This window comes from Oncorhynchus keta, chromosome 4 (assembly GCF_023373465.1).
Source record: "Oncorhynchus keta strain PuntledgeMale-10-30-2019 chromosome 4, Oket_V2, whole genome shotgun sequence".
Classification (NCBI taxonomy): domain Eukaryota; kingdom Metazoa; phylum Chordata; class Actinopteri; order Salmoniformes; family Salmonidae; genus Oncorhynchus; species Oncorhynchus keta.
Window position 1 is genome coordinate 22,818,265 of NC_068424.1, and position 13,072 is coordinate 22,831,336.

The 13,072-nt window shown below is 41.3% G+C and overlaps 1 protein-coding gene across 2 annotated transcripts in view; it reads right to left on the minus strand.

The window, feature by feature from the left end:
- Positions 1-13,072, minus strand: part of gnal (guanine nucleotide binding protein (G protein), alpha activating activity polypeptide, olfactory type) — a 65,381-nt gene that overhangs the window by 10,830 nt on the left and 41,479 nt on the right. For both annotated transcript variants that reach the window (XM_035756408.2, XM_035756415.2), the window contains exons 6-7: positions 3,143-3,197; positions 2,840-2,913 (exon numbers count right to left, since the gene is read on the minus strand). In XM_035756408.2, coding sequence (XP_035612301.1) covers positions 2,840-2,913; positions 3,143-3,197 — 129 coding nt within the window. The remainder of the gene's footprint in view (positions 1-2,839; positions 2,914-3,142; positions 3,198-13,072) is intronic.

The window sequence follows — 13,072 nt, forward strand, 5'->3', positions numbered from 1 at the left end:
GGTTTCCTGTTGCCTATCCGGTCTATCACAACTAATTCCATGCTAAAAGCTTTGACTCAGTTTTTCGCTGTTTGGAATCCATAAGTTTATTCAGAGTGACCAAGGTTCTAATTTGTTTAGTGCCTGGAACGTTTCCATTAAACACGTCTTTGTTGAGAGCTTATTGTACGGAGATGGATAAGGATTGGGAGGAGGGGTTGCCATGGTTACAGTTAGCCACCAGGGAGGTTTCACAGGAGTGCACAGGTTTCAGTCCAAAGGACCTAGTGTTCGGACATAGTGTACGTGGGCTTCTAGCAGTGCTCCAGGATGAATGGAAGTCTCCTAAGCCACCTCAGTCCTGTTATCCTATGAGTGTGATTTCCGGCGCCGCCTGTATGCCGCTGGTGAGATGGCCAAAGAGAAGCTATCATCTTCACAGGGGAGGATGAAAGGAATATTTGATCGGGGAGCTGAGCCTCGTCACCTGGACTAAAGTGACCAGGTTCTTGCTCTGCTGCCAATTGTTGGTTCTCCTTTTCAAGCCAAGTTTAAGGTCCATATACAGTTGTGCGCCAGTAAACTGAGCAAAACTATCTAGTTGCCACTCCGGGAACGGAGGGAAAAAAAGCACCATCTGTGTCATGTCAATCTGCTAAAACCCTACTACACACGTTCCTCTGGGGACGAAGAGTGGGAGTTTGCAGAGGACGGTAAAACCTGTTATTTTGGCCAGTACTGTCACATTGCTGGGTCCTTTCTGTCATGCTATGTCCGTGCATGGTGAGGAGGATGTCCTTGGTCCTGACTATTGTGTACTGCAGGGTAGATACAGAAAGATACAGAGTCACTGGATGTTTTGGAAAGCCTTCTTGCTCATCTACCTGCTGATAGGCGAGACGAGTTGGTCAGTCTGAGTTTTCCAGTTTTGTTTTCTGATACACCAACATGTACAAACGTAATAGAACACGATATTGATGTTGGGGATGCTGACCCCATCCGTCAGCGGTTCTATAGTTTCTTCAGAGAAACGGCGTTATCTGGATGCTGAGATCGGGTACATGCTGGAGAATGAAATTGCAGAGCCTTCTTTCTCCAGCTGGGCTTTCTCCCTGTATCTTGGTCAGTAAACCGGATGGGACAAACAGATTTTGTACAGACTACCGTAAGGTAAACAGTGTCACAAAGCCAGATTCATTTCCTCTTCCTCGGATGGAGGACTGCGTTGATCAGGTCGGAGCAGCGAGGTTTGTGAGAAAGTTTGACGTATCAAAGGGCTATTGGCTGGTGCCACTGATGCATAGGGCTTGGGAAAGCTCTGCCTTTGTTACACCTTCAGGTCTGTACACCTATTTGGTTATGAGTTTCGGCCTGCGTAACGCACCTGCCACTTTTCAGCGCCTTATGAATAGGGTTGTCTTCGGTCTCGTCGGGTGAGCTGTTTATCTGGACGATGTAGTGGTTTATGCAGATATTTGGGAGGAGCATCTGGCCTGTATTCAAGCCTTGTTCGACCGCCTAGCTGCGGATTCCCTCAAATCTGGCAAAATGAGAGTTTGTACCTTGGTAAGGTGGTTGGGCAGGGTGAAGTGTGTCCTGTTTGGTGGTAGCTACTGATACTTTTCCACCGCCAACCACTAAAAAGGAACTGATGCGTTTCTTGGGAATGATAGGTTATTACCATAGATTTTGTAGGAACTTCTCTACCGTAGTCACTCCCCTGAAAGATTTTCTGAAAGCTATGGCGGTTTACATCAGGTCTCCTCTCTGTCAACAGGCTTTTGAAGATGTAAAGAGGTTACTTACCTCAACTCCGGTGCTGGCTGCTCCTCGTGTGGATTTGTCATTTACCTTTCAGGTGGATGCAAGTCACATGGGGGCAGGTGCAAGCAGATATGTCTGGTGTTGAGGTGCCTGTTAGTTAAGTTTCCAAGAAGTTTAATTGTTATCAGTTCAACTTCTCTGTGTCGGAAAAACAATCGCTAGCACTCATATAGGCGCTACGACAATTCGAGGTGTAGGTCGGGATGGGTGTAGTACCTATTGCGGTCTACATTGACCATAACCCTCTCACCTTCTTGAGGTCTATGATGTGTGCTAACCTGAGGATAATGAGATGGTGTTTGTTTTTACAGGCATTCCATCTGGATGTGCGGCACATGTCGTTGCTGACACACTCTCGTGCGCTCTGTTCCTATTGATCGGTGGACATGCGTTCTCATACGCGTTGTCCCCGAGTGTGTATGCCAGTCGTCCACGTGACCGGCCACTGTTTATTTTGTGTTGTCCTGTTGTGCCTCTCTTCTGTTCCCTGCTGTCTTCATTTTTTTCTTTCCTTTTAAAAGGTTGCTTCCTGTGAGCAAAGGTTGCTGAGTTCTGGGGAGGCTGAGGTGGGCTGGGGCAGTTGGGTAGCGTTTACCTGGGCTAGGGTCTGTCCCGGGGATGAATACACCTTTCCCCCCATACATTGAGGAGACCCTCTCCATGCAGACGCGCTGTTGTTTTTGGTATTTTGGAGCTTCTTTGTGTTCATTTGTTTTGGCACCTCTCAACACCCCTCATTATCTATGCAGTCATCCACTCACTTACACTACACACAAAAAAAATGTTATTTGTATATAGTTTACTTTTTAAAATATATTTTTGTTACTTCTTTATCTCTGCGTTGTCTCTCTCTTTGTTACGGAATACGAGCCGGTTCATAAAAAACTGAAATGAAAAACAACCCTAAGTGACCAAAAGGTGGGGACATTTCCAATATAATATGAAACCACAATGGCCATTTACAGTACACTGTTTATACAGTGAATAAAACAGACAACAATGGGCACCATAACATCACAATGAAGGGGACACTTACTGAAAGTTCACTTTGTCGACTTGAAATCTGGTTTCGAAAATCCCTGAAGTCAAAACTCGGCAGCGAAGCAAGTCCTGGGGTTTAAAACAAGAGGAGCATAGAGATGAAGATATGCACTAAAGGAATGAGTAGAAAAGAGAGGTAGAGAGAGCGAGAGACGGAGAGACTAAAAGTGTATGATGTTTTCCTACACAGTGCTTATTGATTAAGCAATACAGTTACAGCTATGGTTGGTAACATTTGGCATGTCATTTTATCACTACATTTTTAGCTATGCTCTAGAGCGTTGAAAAGTAATCTTACCTGATCTGTTGGTGTGTAGTCATTCGACCTCACCGACTCAATTCTGTCCAAGAAGCTGCAAAACACAAAACATCATAATATGACACTGGACTGGATCTTAAGAACAGTAAATATCACTGTCATTACAGTAGATATAGCTTAAGATCTGACTCTACACATTTAAACTAAGAAAAGGAACTAATGCAGGCACTAGCATAGAACAATCATATCCAGAATATATGTCATCACATAGAGTAGAGCAGAACTATATTGTAAGATATAGAATGGAGCCCAATCTATCCACTGTATTTCTATCTATAGCCTTTTGAATGTTTCACCTCAGTACATAGCTAAATCCCTATGACAACGGACTAGAATACTACTTGTAGGGGTGATCCCAGCACTGCACCATCCTTCCCCAGCAGAGGGCATCAGAGTACATCCCCCGCCTATTTATGTCCCCCTTTTCCTGTCCCATTACATAAGACCGCAATTAGTTCCTGCCAGAGCTAGTCGAGAGCCTCTCGCTCTGGTGTGCACTGTGCATGAGCTGTATGTTCCCTGGGTGTGTGTGAGTGTGTGTCCCCGCGGTAGAAGAGACGGGGGGGGAAAAGACACACACACAGGGCAGCCTGTAACCACTGAACAGCATGGTGATATCACCAGCACTGTCACCAGTCTAAACCAGCAGATACCACACTACAAATCCCTATTCTGTTCTGTTCTATTCCGTTCCGTTCTGTTCTATTGTATTCTAGGAAGCAGCCTGATATGTAGGTCTTTGTGTGATGACAATGATCACACTATGAGCCTTAGGGAAGTCCAACTGACTCAGTCCTCATCTCTAAGTACCTAGAAAAGAGCCAATCGGGTATATTATAAAGTTATTTAACCAGTCACTGTTCACAGACAGTTGGATCCACTAAAACCTTTATTTTACTGTAAAGAAAGAACCAGTTAGTTACTGAGATTCAGAATGTACAGCATATGATATAAAAAGACAATAACCGTTTTGGTTTATATTGGAATTATTCAAACTAGCACCTGTCGGCATCATTTGGTACAAGGCAGTTACCAATATAATTATTTAGCAAGTACCATAGTTAATAAAGTGTTAACAAACCTCTGATACAAGTGCCAGATTGTTTACACAAAAAAAAAAAAAAAAAAGTGCCCTCCTCTGGAGTTTGGGCCTGTAAACGCTACAGCAACACAGCCAAGTTTCATAATGAATTATCCATGACTGTAAGTGACCCGCCCCCCATCATCCCCTGCTACCAACACTCCGCTAGGTTGACCTGTTAATCCACAAACAGACCAATGCTGCCCTGCTTTTTTGACTCAGACTTGTCCATAGCCTAGATCTACTGGACTGATGCTATTAATTGGTTGAATGGAAAGATGGAATCAATAGTTTCCACATTTTGAGTGGCTGATGTGAAAATCTGGTCAGTCACCAAAACAACACAACGTACAGGGAATGTCTTTCTCAGAGCCTGACAGTTCCAAATAACAGGCAAAGAAATAGAGATCTTTTTCCAATGGATCTGGACGGCCTATACTGTAGTATTTTCTACTTCTATTAATCAATTGAAGAAAATGGCTGTATTTTATGCCAGAAGTTATAGTATAAAGGCAAATATGTAAGCTTGAGGAGTTTGAACCCATTTCACACTAGGAACACTAGGATGCTGAAATGTTACATTTGTACTTTGTCATTTAGTAGATGCTATTATTCACAGCAACTTAGAGTAGTGAGTTCATACATTTTCATACTTTTTGCATACTGGTCCCCCATGGGAATAGAACCCACAACCCTGGCGTTGCAAGCACCATGCTCTACCAACTGAGCCCCCCCCCCACACACACATTCTCAGTTACACACCAGAGCAGTACACTAAAATAGCTCTGTCTGGTTCTAGTGTTACATGTCTGAATAGCTGCTGGGTGTTTATGTGTGTGAGTCTGGCCTGCTTATCGCTGGCTCTGCCAGAAAACGACAGACATTTACACAACTCCTATATTCCTGGTAGCAGCAGTCGTTTAACATGACGAACTCTATCTCCATCCAGGTCTGTGTCTGAAATTAAACCCTAACCCTATAGTGTACTACTTTTCACCAAAGCCCAGCTCTGGTCCAAATGAATGCTAGTCTGAAATTATAGACCCTATTTTCATAAAGTGTGCACTATCTTTGACCTATATGGGCTCTGGTCAAAAGTAGTGCACTATATAGGAAATAGGTTGCCATTGATGTCTAGGGGGGAAATGAGGGAAGAACATGAAGATTTAGTTGACAAGATTGATGTTAGGAGTCTTAGTGTTACTAGAAGCTATGATAGGCGCTCTCGTTCTCCCTGGCAATAGAGAGAGTTTATACGAGGAAAGACGGGGCCATTTTGCATCCGAACAGATACCACACAGACAGAGACACACACACACACCCACCCAGCTGCAGGGGAGCTGGGGCTAAAAATATCCCTGGGAATGGATCCGCTCCGAAAAAGACAGATTATACAAGCCCCGAGCGGGCATATAAACACACACATACACACACTAGAGCTGGGACGATAAACTGAACATTTCTGACACGGACCATCACTTATCACAGGCATTTTGCTGATATTGTTCATTACGATAAGTAGCTCTATGCTAGGGAAATTGTTAATGGGACAATTGATGGAGAAAACCATCTAACTAGTAGTAGTAGTAGTAGTAGTAGTAGTAGTAGATCTTGCTACCATGGAAAGGTAAATCTGTATATTTGTGGAAAAATCGCCCTTATTAATTATTTAGTCATATCCCAGTTTACTCATTTACTTATGGCCCTGCCTACATGGAACAACTTTTTAAAATTATATGACTAAAAAAATATCCCATTTTATTTGAAACGGCAAACCTGACAAAATTAAAACGACCTATTTATATAATGCATATGAATTTGGAGGGCCAAAATGATTAAATATTAAAGCATTAAACCTCTAACTAAAAGCTTCAGTCATGCAAAAGTTAATCCGAACTGGTTCTCCAGCAGATTAGTAAGAATGGCTCACCTAAGGATAAAAAAATAGCCTCTTTCCCTTCATTCAGATTACAACCTCTAACTTAATTTGACAATTAAATAATCTCCAAAATATAGCTTTTTTTTTAAAGCCATAGAAAAGCTGATTGCAATTTCAGTTTAATCCACCAGAAAAGACTAAACAAACACTGCAACAATTATGGTTACACTCAAATATACCAATCATTTTTTTTATCAAACATTATTTTTTAGATATGATTTTTGTTACTGTAAAAATCTTTGTCAATTATATCATAAATAAGACTGTTGGAGTTGTCATGGCATTCAGCTAAAAATGGAGGAGGAAAGTAGAAGAAGCTAGTGAACTTGTCAGCCCTGCATTAAAGACTAAAATTGGTGAAATGTTTTAGTTGAGATAAATAAAAAAGCATACCAGTTCCACATAAAGACCAGGAAAGTGACAGCTACGCCATACAAGCTAAATAGTTTGAAAGAACTTTGCGATGTGCCGATTCCATCGCCCATGGTTTATAAACCGATACATAAATATGTTTTTCAATTTCAATTATAAAAAATAATTCTAACCAATAGAATGTTATGTATATGGAGGATGCAACACAACAATGACCTAATGCTAACTCTGCAAATACCACAGCTGGTGACCATATTCATTTGATCACTAATATAATAATACTCTTTGTAAAAATGGTCATCTTTCATTTACAATCTGTAGAAACTATGAGAATAGAAAGGTTTAGAACTTTTGTCAAACATCACAGAACATTTGAAAAGATATGGCAAATAGAAATCAACTCTGGATGGTTTTCAGAGATAGATGGGAGGGGTTGAGGGTAGCTGAAGGAGGGGAAAATAATAAAGAAAGAAAACATTTTTTTTAAATAAGAAAAATATAAAAAATTATATAGGGGATTGGAAATACAGACAATTACATTAATAGAAACTACAATTTATCTGCAATTTTAAAGCTGACTACCCCCCCAAAAAAAAATTTGTAAAATAAAAAGTAGTAGTAGTTTAAAGGATAATTTGTGCACTGCATATTAATGTTATAAAACATTCTATTTAGGGAAGTACAGCTCAGCACATACACTGCGCAGGCCCCACCAGTTTGACACACATACACACAAATGCCTAGATTTATAGACACACTTTTGAGAAACTGCTCATGGAGAGACAGAAAAAGCGAGAGAGAAGGAGAGAGAGGTCTGTATCTCTACAGTTGGTCCAATCACTAACTTCCATAAATAAAACAGGGACGGAAATAGAAGCAGAGCCGTGATAGGATGTTTGATTTATCCAAAAGGAACAGGGCCAGCTTCTTGACTCTTAACTGACCGAACCCAGCAGACGGCTAGGCTCTGTTTGTGTTATTCCTCTAGTGGCCACTGGGTGGCACACCCTCTGACTGAGATGGGTGAAGCCAGAGCACCTCCTTTAGTGACTGACTGTGCCTGCTCTGAGCTGCAGCTGGGTTGCCATGGCAACCTCTGTCAGCTGGGTCGATAGAGAGCGCTCCTCCTCTTCCTTAGCTGGCTTGCGCTCACTCACACACAACCATAGGCAATGAAACAATCACAAACAAACCCACACGTCTACAAGAGCCTAGATCAGAATAAAATGTAAACAAAGACACACTCACGAGTACACACACACATCTCTTGCCCTGCACCACACTCTCCTACTCCACCTCGGGAGGAATGCAAGCATGTCAAAATTCAGTCCAACAATATGAGAAAAGAAGCCATAACAGCTGGGCCTAGCTGACTGGGGAGAGAAGTCATAAACTAGCCAAAGAATCACAGTGTACATCACACACGGTCTTCAGATTTTATCTGGCTACAAACATCTGCACATGGACAAACAATGACCAAAAGATATGTAGGGAATGATGAAGGTAAACTAGAGAAGGAATGAACTGACGAGGACCAAGTGGTAGAGAAGAAGGACGGGCCTACTCTATCCTCCATTTTAGATGAATTACCAGCAGTGAATTTCAAACACAGATACAACCCAAAAAACAGGGAGGTTTTCCAATACCTTGCAGGGCACCTATTGGTAGATGGGTAAAATAAAACATTTAAAAACCTGACATTGAATACCCCTTTGAAGTTATTAATTACACTTTGGATGGTGTATCAATACACCGAGTCACTACAAAGATACAGGTGTCCCTCGGTTGCCGGAGAGGGAGGAAAACGCTCAGGGATTTCACCATGAGGCCAATAGTGACTTTAAAACAATTACATAGTTTAATTGCTAGGATTGGAGAAAACTGAGGATGGATCAACAACATTGTAGTTACACTACATTACTAAATAATTGACGGAGTGAAAAGAAGCTATATAGTATAGTTGCCATTTGGGGCCTATATACAGAAGTTGCCATACACATTAGTCAAACCAGAGTCAAATATATAGTATATAATCCTAAAGCGCAGCATGTCTGCTGATCATGCAGTAGGTGTGTGTGTGTGTGTGTTTGCCTGTGCTATATGACTATAGCAAATGCTCTGTGTATGTAGCCTGTGTGGGGCCATCCCCTCCACTTTCCTAAAACAGCTAGCTTTCACGTCTCCTTCACACACACACCTTGTCGCACTCCTGAATGACAGAGGAGGGGGTGGAAGGCACTGGGGGCTCCCTATCACTGATGAGGCTTCACACAAGGATGAACAGACTGAGCACACACACACCTCAAAAGGCCTACCGATCCCTCTTCAAGACCATCACAAATGTGCATGTGCCTGTGCTGCTATAATCAGAGACGGTGTCACAATGAGATCCTCTCAAGGCCTTCTGCCCGTGAACAGAAGAAGGTTCTGTGAACCGTAGGGTTGGAGTGTTTGGCAGGACTGTGTGAGTGCACAAGCCAAGCTTTGTGTATGTGCACGTCTCTCAGTCTGAGTGTAGGTGTGTGTGTGTTTATGCTAGTGTGTGCACTGCAGACCACCTCATATGTGTAAGTAGTACAATCTTTGTGTCTGTTAATCTGCCAAACACCAAGGAATACTATCTAGTATGTGTGCAGACCACCTCGGTGCCATAGTCCCTCCCTCCTCTCTCTCCCTCTCTCCTTCTGTGGCTGACCTTCCTTTGTTTAGAGCCTATTGGTGGGTTTCTCCCTTTGATTTGGCCATGCAGCCATGTGACCCTGTAGCCAGTTTGTGCTCGGCAGCACCGAGTGGCTAAAAATAGCTCCAGTTTGCCCCGGCTCCACGGCTCGTTTACATAAGCTCTGAGGAAGGGGGAGGAGAGACCCCGTGGAGAAGAGGGGAGAAGGGGATGAGGGAGGACAGGAGCATTGTACAGAAGTCCACAGGCGCTGGCTGGGGCCTAAAATGCAGCCCTGCTGCTCAGCCCTTCTCTTCCTTCCTTAAGATCTCCCTCTTTTTCACTCTCTCCAGTCTTCTCTCTGTACTCGTGGGCTGGGGCCTGGTGCACGCACACATACAGACTGACACAGAAACACATACACAAACACACTCTAGATGCAGACACCCTGCTGCCTGTGCCTCTGTACCTTGTGCTAGCTAGCGCTATAGGGAGGTGCTCTACTTGACCTCATTTTACATAGCTGCTTTGAAACAGGAGGCATTACCTAGGCCTAGATTCAATCAGATCAAGCTTTCACCGGCGATAGCAGACACCCGCATAGCAGATGTTGTGGCTGTGTTGGTGTTGGAGCCGACAAATCAGAGAGCAGCTACTCCTGATCATTGTCACAGCCACACCCGTCCCACTTTTGTTAGAAGTTCAGAACGAGAAAGTGTAGGCTATATATTGTAGACATAATTATGCTCAAATGTAATATTAATTCAACAAAACAATGAGAATTTCTATCATCCTAATCAAGGTATAGATTACATCTCACATTCCAGTTTTCAAACTTGTAAAGAACGCTGCATGGGATTTCTGTTAATGCGACTGCGTACAGCCAATGGCAATTTCCGCTTTAGGTATAATGCCGGGAGCCACTTTTGGATTTCTCAGCTCTAACTCAGTTCCTCATCAGACACCTCCAAAACCAGCGCTATGCGGATGTTGGCTAAAGCTGATCTTATTGAATCGAGCCCCTATTCTGTCCTTATGGTGATATGTTCCTCTGCTGCTAAGCACAACCAATCACACACCACAGATGTGTCAAAGTACCAAATCAACCAAACAACAGGTGTAGGATCTTAATTTGATCACTTTTGTTGCTGAGAATTGTCCTGCAATGCAGGAAATGCAGATGAGCATCGTGATTAACATAAAATCACTGAAAAATCACTGAAAACCCACACTAACAGTATTGCACTTTTCATGTAGCCTAATTTTTGGCCAGCTAATATCCTAACCACTGATCAAGCAACATTATGAACTAAAATGTTAAAATCCTGTTGCTGCAGGATTATTTTTCTGTGACAATATTGGTCAAATTAAGGTCTTACACCTGTAGCTTGTATCGTGCCGGAGTAACGTCTGTAGTCCTAAACTCTACTAAACTGTCATAGGATGTCATAAGTTGATACAGTAAGCATTCACTTGTGAAAAAAGGATCCATATCAGGGGATATCTTTACATGACATGTTTTTGATATTCTAGAAAATACAGACCATTTCCAAATGCATATTTAGAGTTTTGTGGATTTGCACCATATCCTTACAAATTATGAATCCTGATGTGTCTTATACATGTACTGTGCCTTTCGAAATTGTTACATTCTAAATGTTTTAATTGAGATTTTTATGTCACTGACCTAAACACAATAGCCCATAATTTCAAAGTGATGTTTTTCAAAAGTTTAACTAATTTAAAAGCTTAAAATGTATTGAGTCAATAAGTATTCAACTATACTTTTTATATGGCAAGCCTAAATAAGTTCAGGAGTAAAAAAATGTGCTTAACAAGTCACATGGACTCTGTGTGCAATAAAAGTGTTCAACAGGATTTTTAAATGACTAACTCATCTCTGTACCTCACACATACAATTATCTGTAAGATCAAGCAGTGAATTTCAAACACAGATTCAACTAAAAACACCAGGGAGGTTTTCCAATGCCTTGTAAAGAAAAGGCACCTATTGGTAGATGGGAAAAAGAAAAAAAAACCTGGCATTGAATATCCCTTTGAGCATGGTGAAGTTATTAATTACACTTTGGATGGTGTGTCAATACACCCAGTCATTACAAAGATACAGGTGTCCTTCCTAACTCAGTTGCCGGAGAGGAAGGAAACCGCTCAGGGATTTCATCCTGAGGCCAATGGTAACTTTAAAACAAATTACATAGTTTTCTCCAATCACAGCAATTAAACTCAGGATGGATCAACAACATTGTAGTTACTCCACATTACTAAAGAATTGACAGAGTGAAAAGGAAGCTTGTACATAAAAATATTCCAAAACATGCATCCTGTTTGCTACAAGGCACTAACGTAATACTGCAAACAACATGGCAAAGCAAAAGTGTTGTATTGGATTTGCACCAAACATATTACAGAGTACCACTCTACATATTTTCAAGCATAGTGGTGGCTGCATCATGTTATGTGTATGCTTGTAATCGTTAAGGACTGGGTGTTAAGGATAAAAAAAGAAAACCTTGTTCAGTTTGCTTTCCACCTGACACTGGGAGATTAAGTCACCTTTCAGCAGGACAATAACCTAAAACACAAGGCCAAATCTACACTGGAGTTGTTTACCAAGAAGACAGTGAATGTTCCTGAGTAGGCGAGTTACAGTTTGACTCAAAATCTGCTTGAAAAGCTATGGTAAGACCTAAAAAAAAATGGCTGTCTAGCAACACTCAACAACCAATTTTTAAAATAATATTGTGCAAATACTGTGCAATCCAGGTGTGCAAAAAAGCTCTTACAGATTTACCCAGAAAGACACAGCTGAAATTGCTGCTGCTGGTGATTCTAACATGTATTGACTCAGGGATGTGAATACTTAAGTAAATGAAATATTTCTGTATTTATATTAAAACACAGTTGCAAAAATGTCTAAAAACATGTTTTCACTGTCAATATGGGGTATTGTGTGTAGATGTCAACAAAACATAAATTTAATCCATTTTGAATTCTGGCTGTAAATAAGTCAAGGGGTATGAATACTTTCTGAAGGCACTGTATGATATTGGGATTACTCAGAATATTACACATGGACATTTACTATGGCCGGATATTGACTCATTCCATATCCTGAGATATGTGACATCCTATTTTCTCTCTTCATGTTGACAAAAACTGACTGTATACATCACATATGTGTTTTCTCAGCACATTCAAGATATGAAGCTATTTTGATTTCAGATATGCTTCTCTTGGCTGAGGTCCATATCCGGATCTTGATGGGATTTTCGATATGCTGAAAATAAGGATCATTTCTGAGTTTTCAGCACATACTCAATAATTTGTCAAATAAAATCCATATTTATTATTCACAAATCATTTTTGGATTCCGTCTAGATATCATACATGGTATGGCTGGATATTGACTCATTAGATATCCTAGATCGAGAACATGTCCAGATAGGCCTATATGAGGAATGACACTGACGCTCAGCCGACACAGTATATTTTCTCAGCACATACAATGCATAGGCTCTTGACTGAGGTCCATATCAGGATCTTGATATGCTAAATAAGGACAATTTCTGATGCTTATGAGTTGAGCACATACCCAATAATTGGACAAATATTAAATCCATATAATTGTTTTTGTTACTCAAATTTCATATTAATACACATTAGACATGGCAAAATGAATAGAATTGCTAAATTCTCTCCACCAACAAGAGGGGTGGGAACAGTTTGTCATGAACAGTATTATCATGGTCATTTTGATGTATTTAACTGTATATCCAGTATGTGGAATATGCAGGAGTCCGTACCACCCAGCTGTTGCAAGCACCATGGTCCAATGAG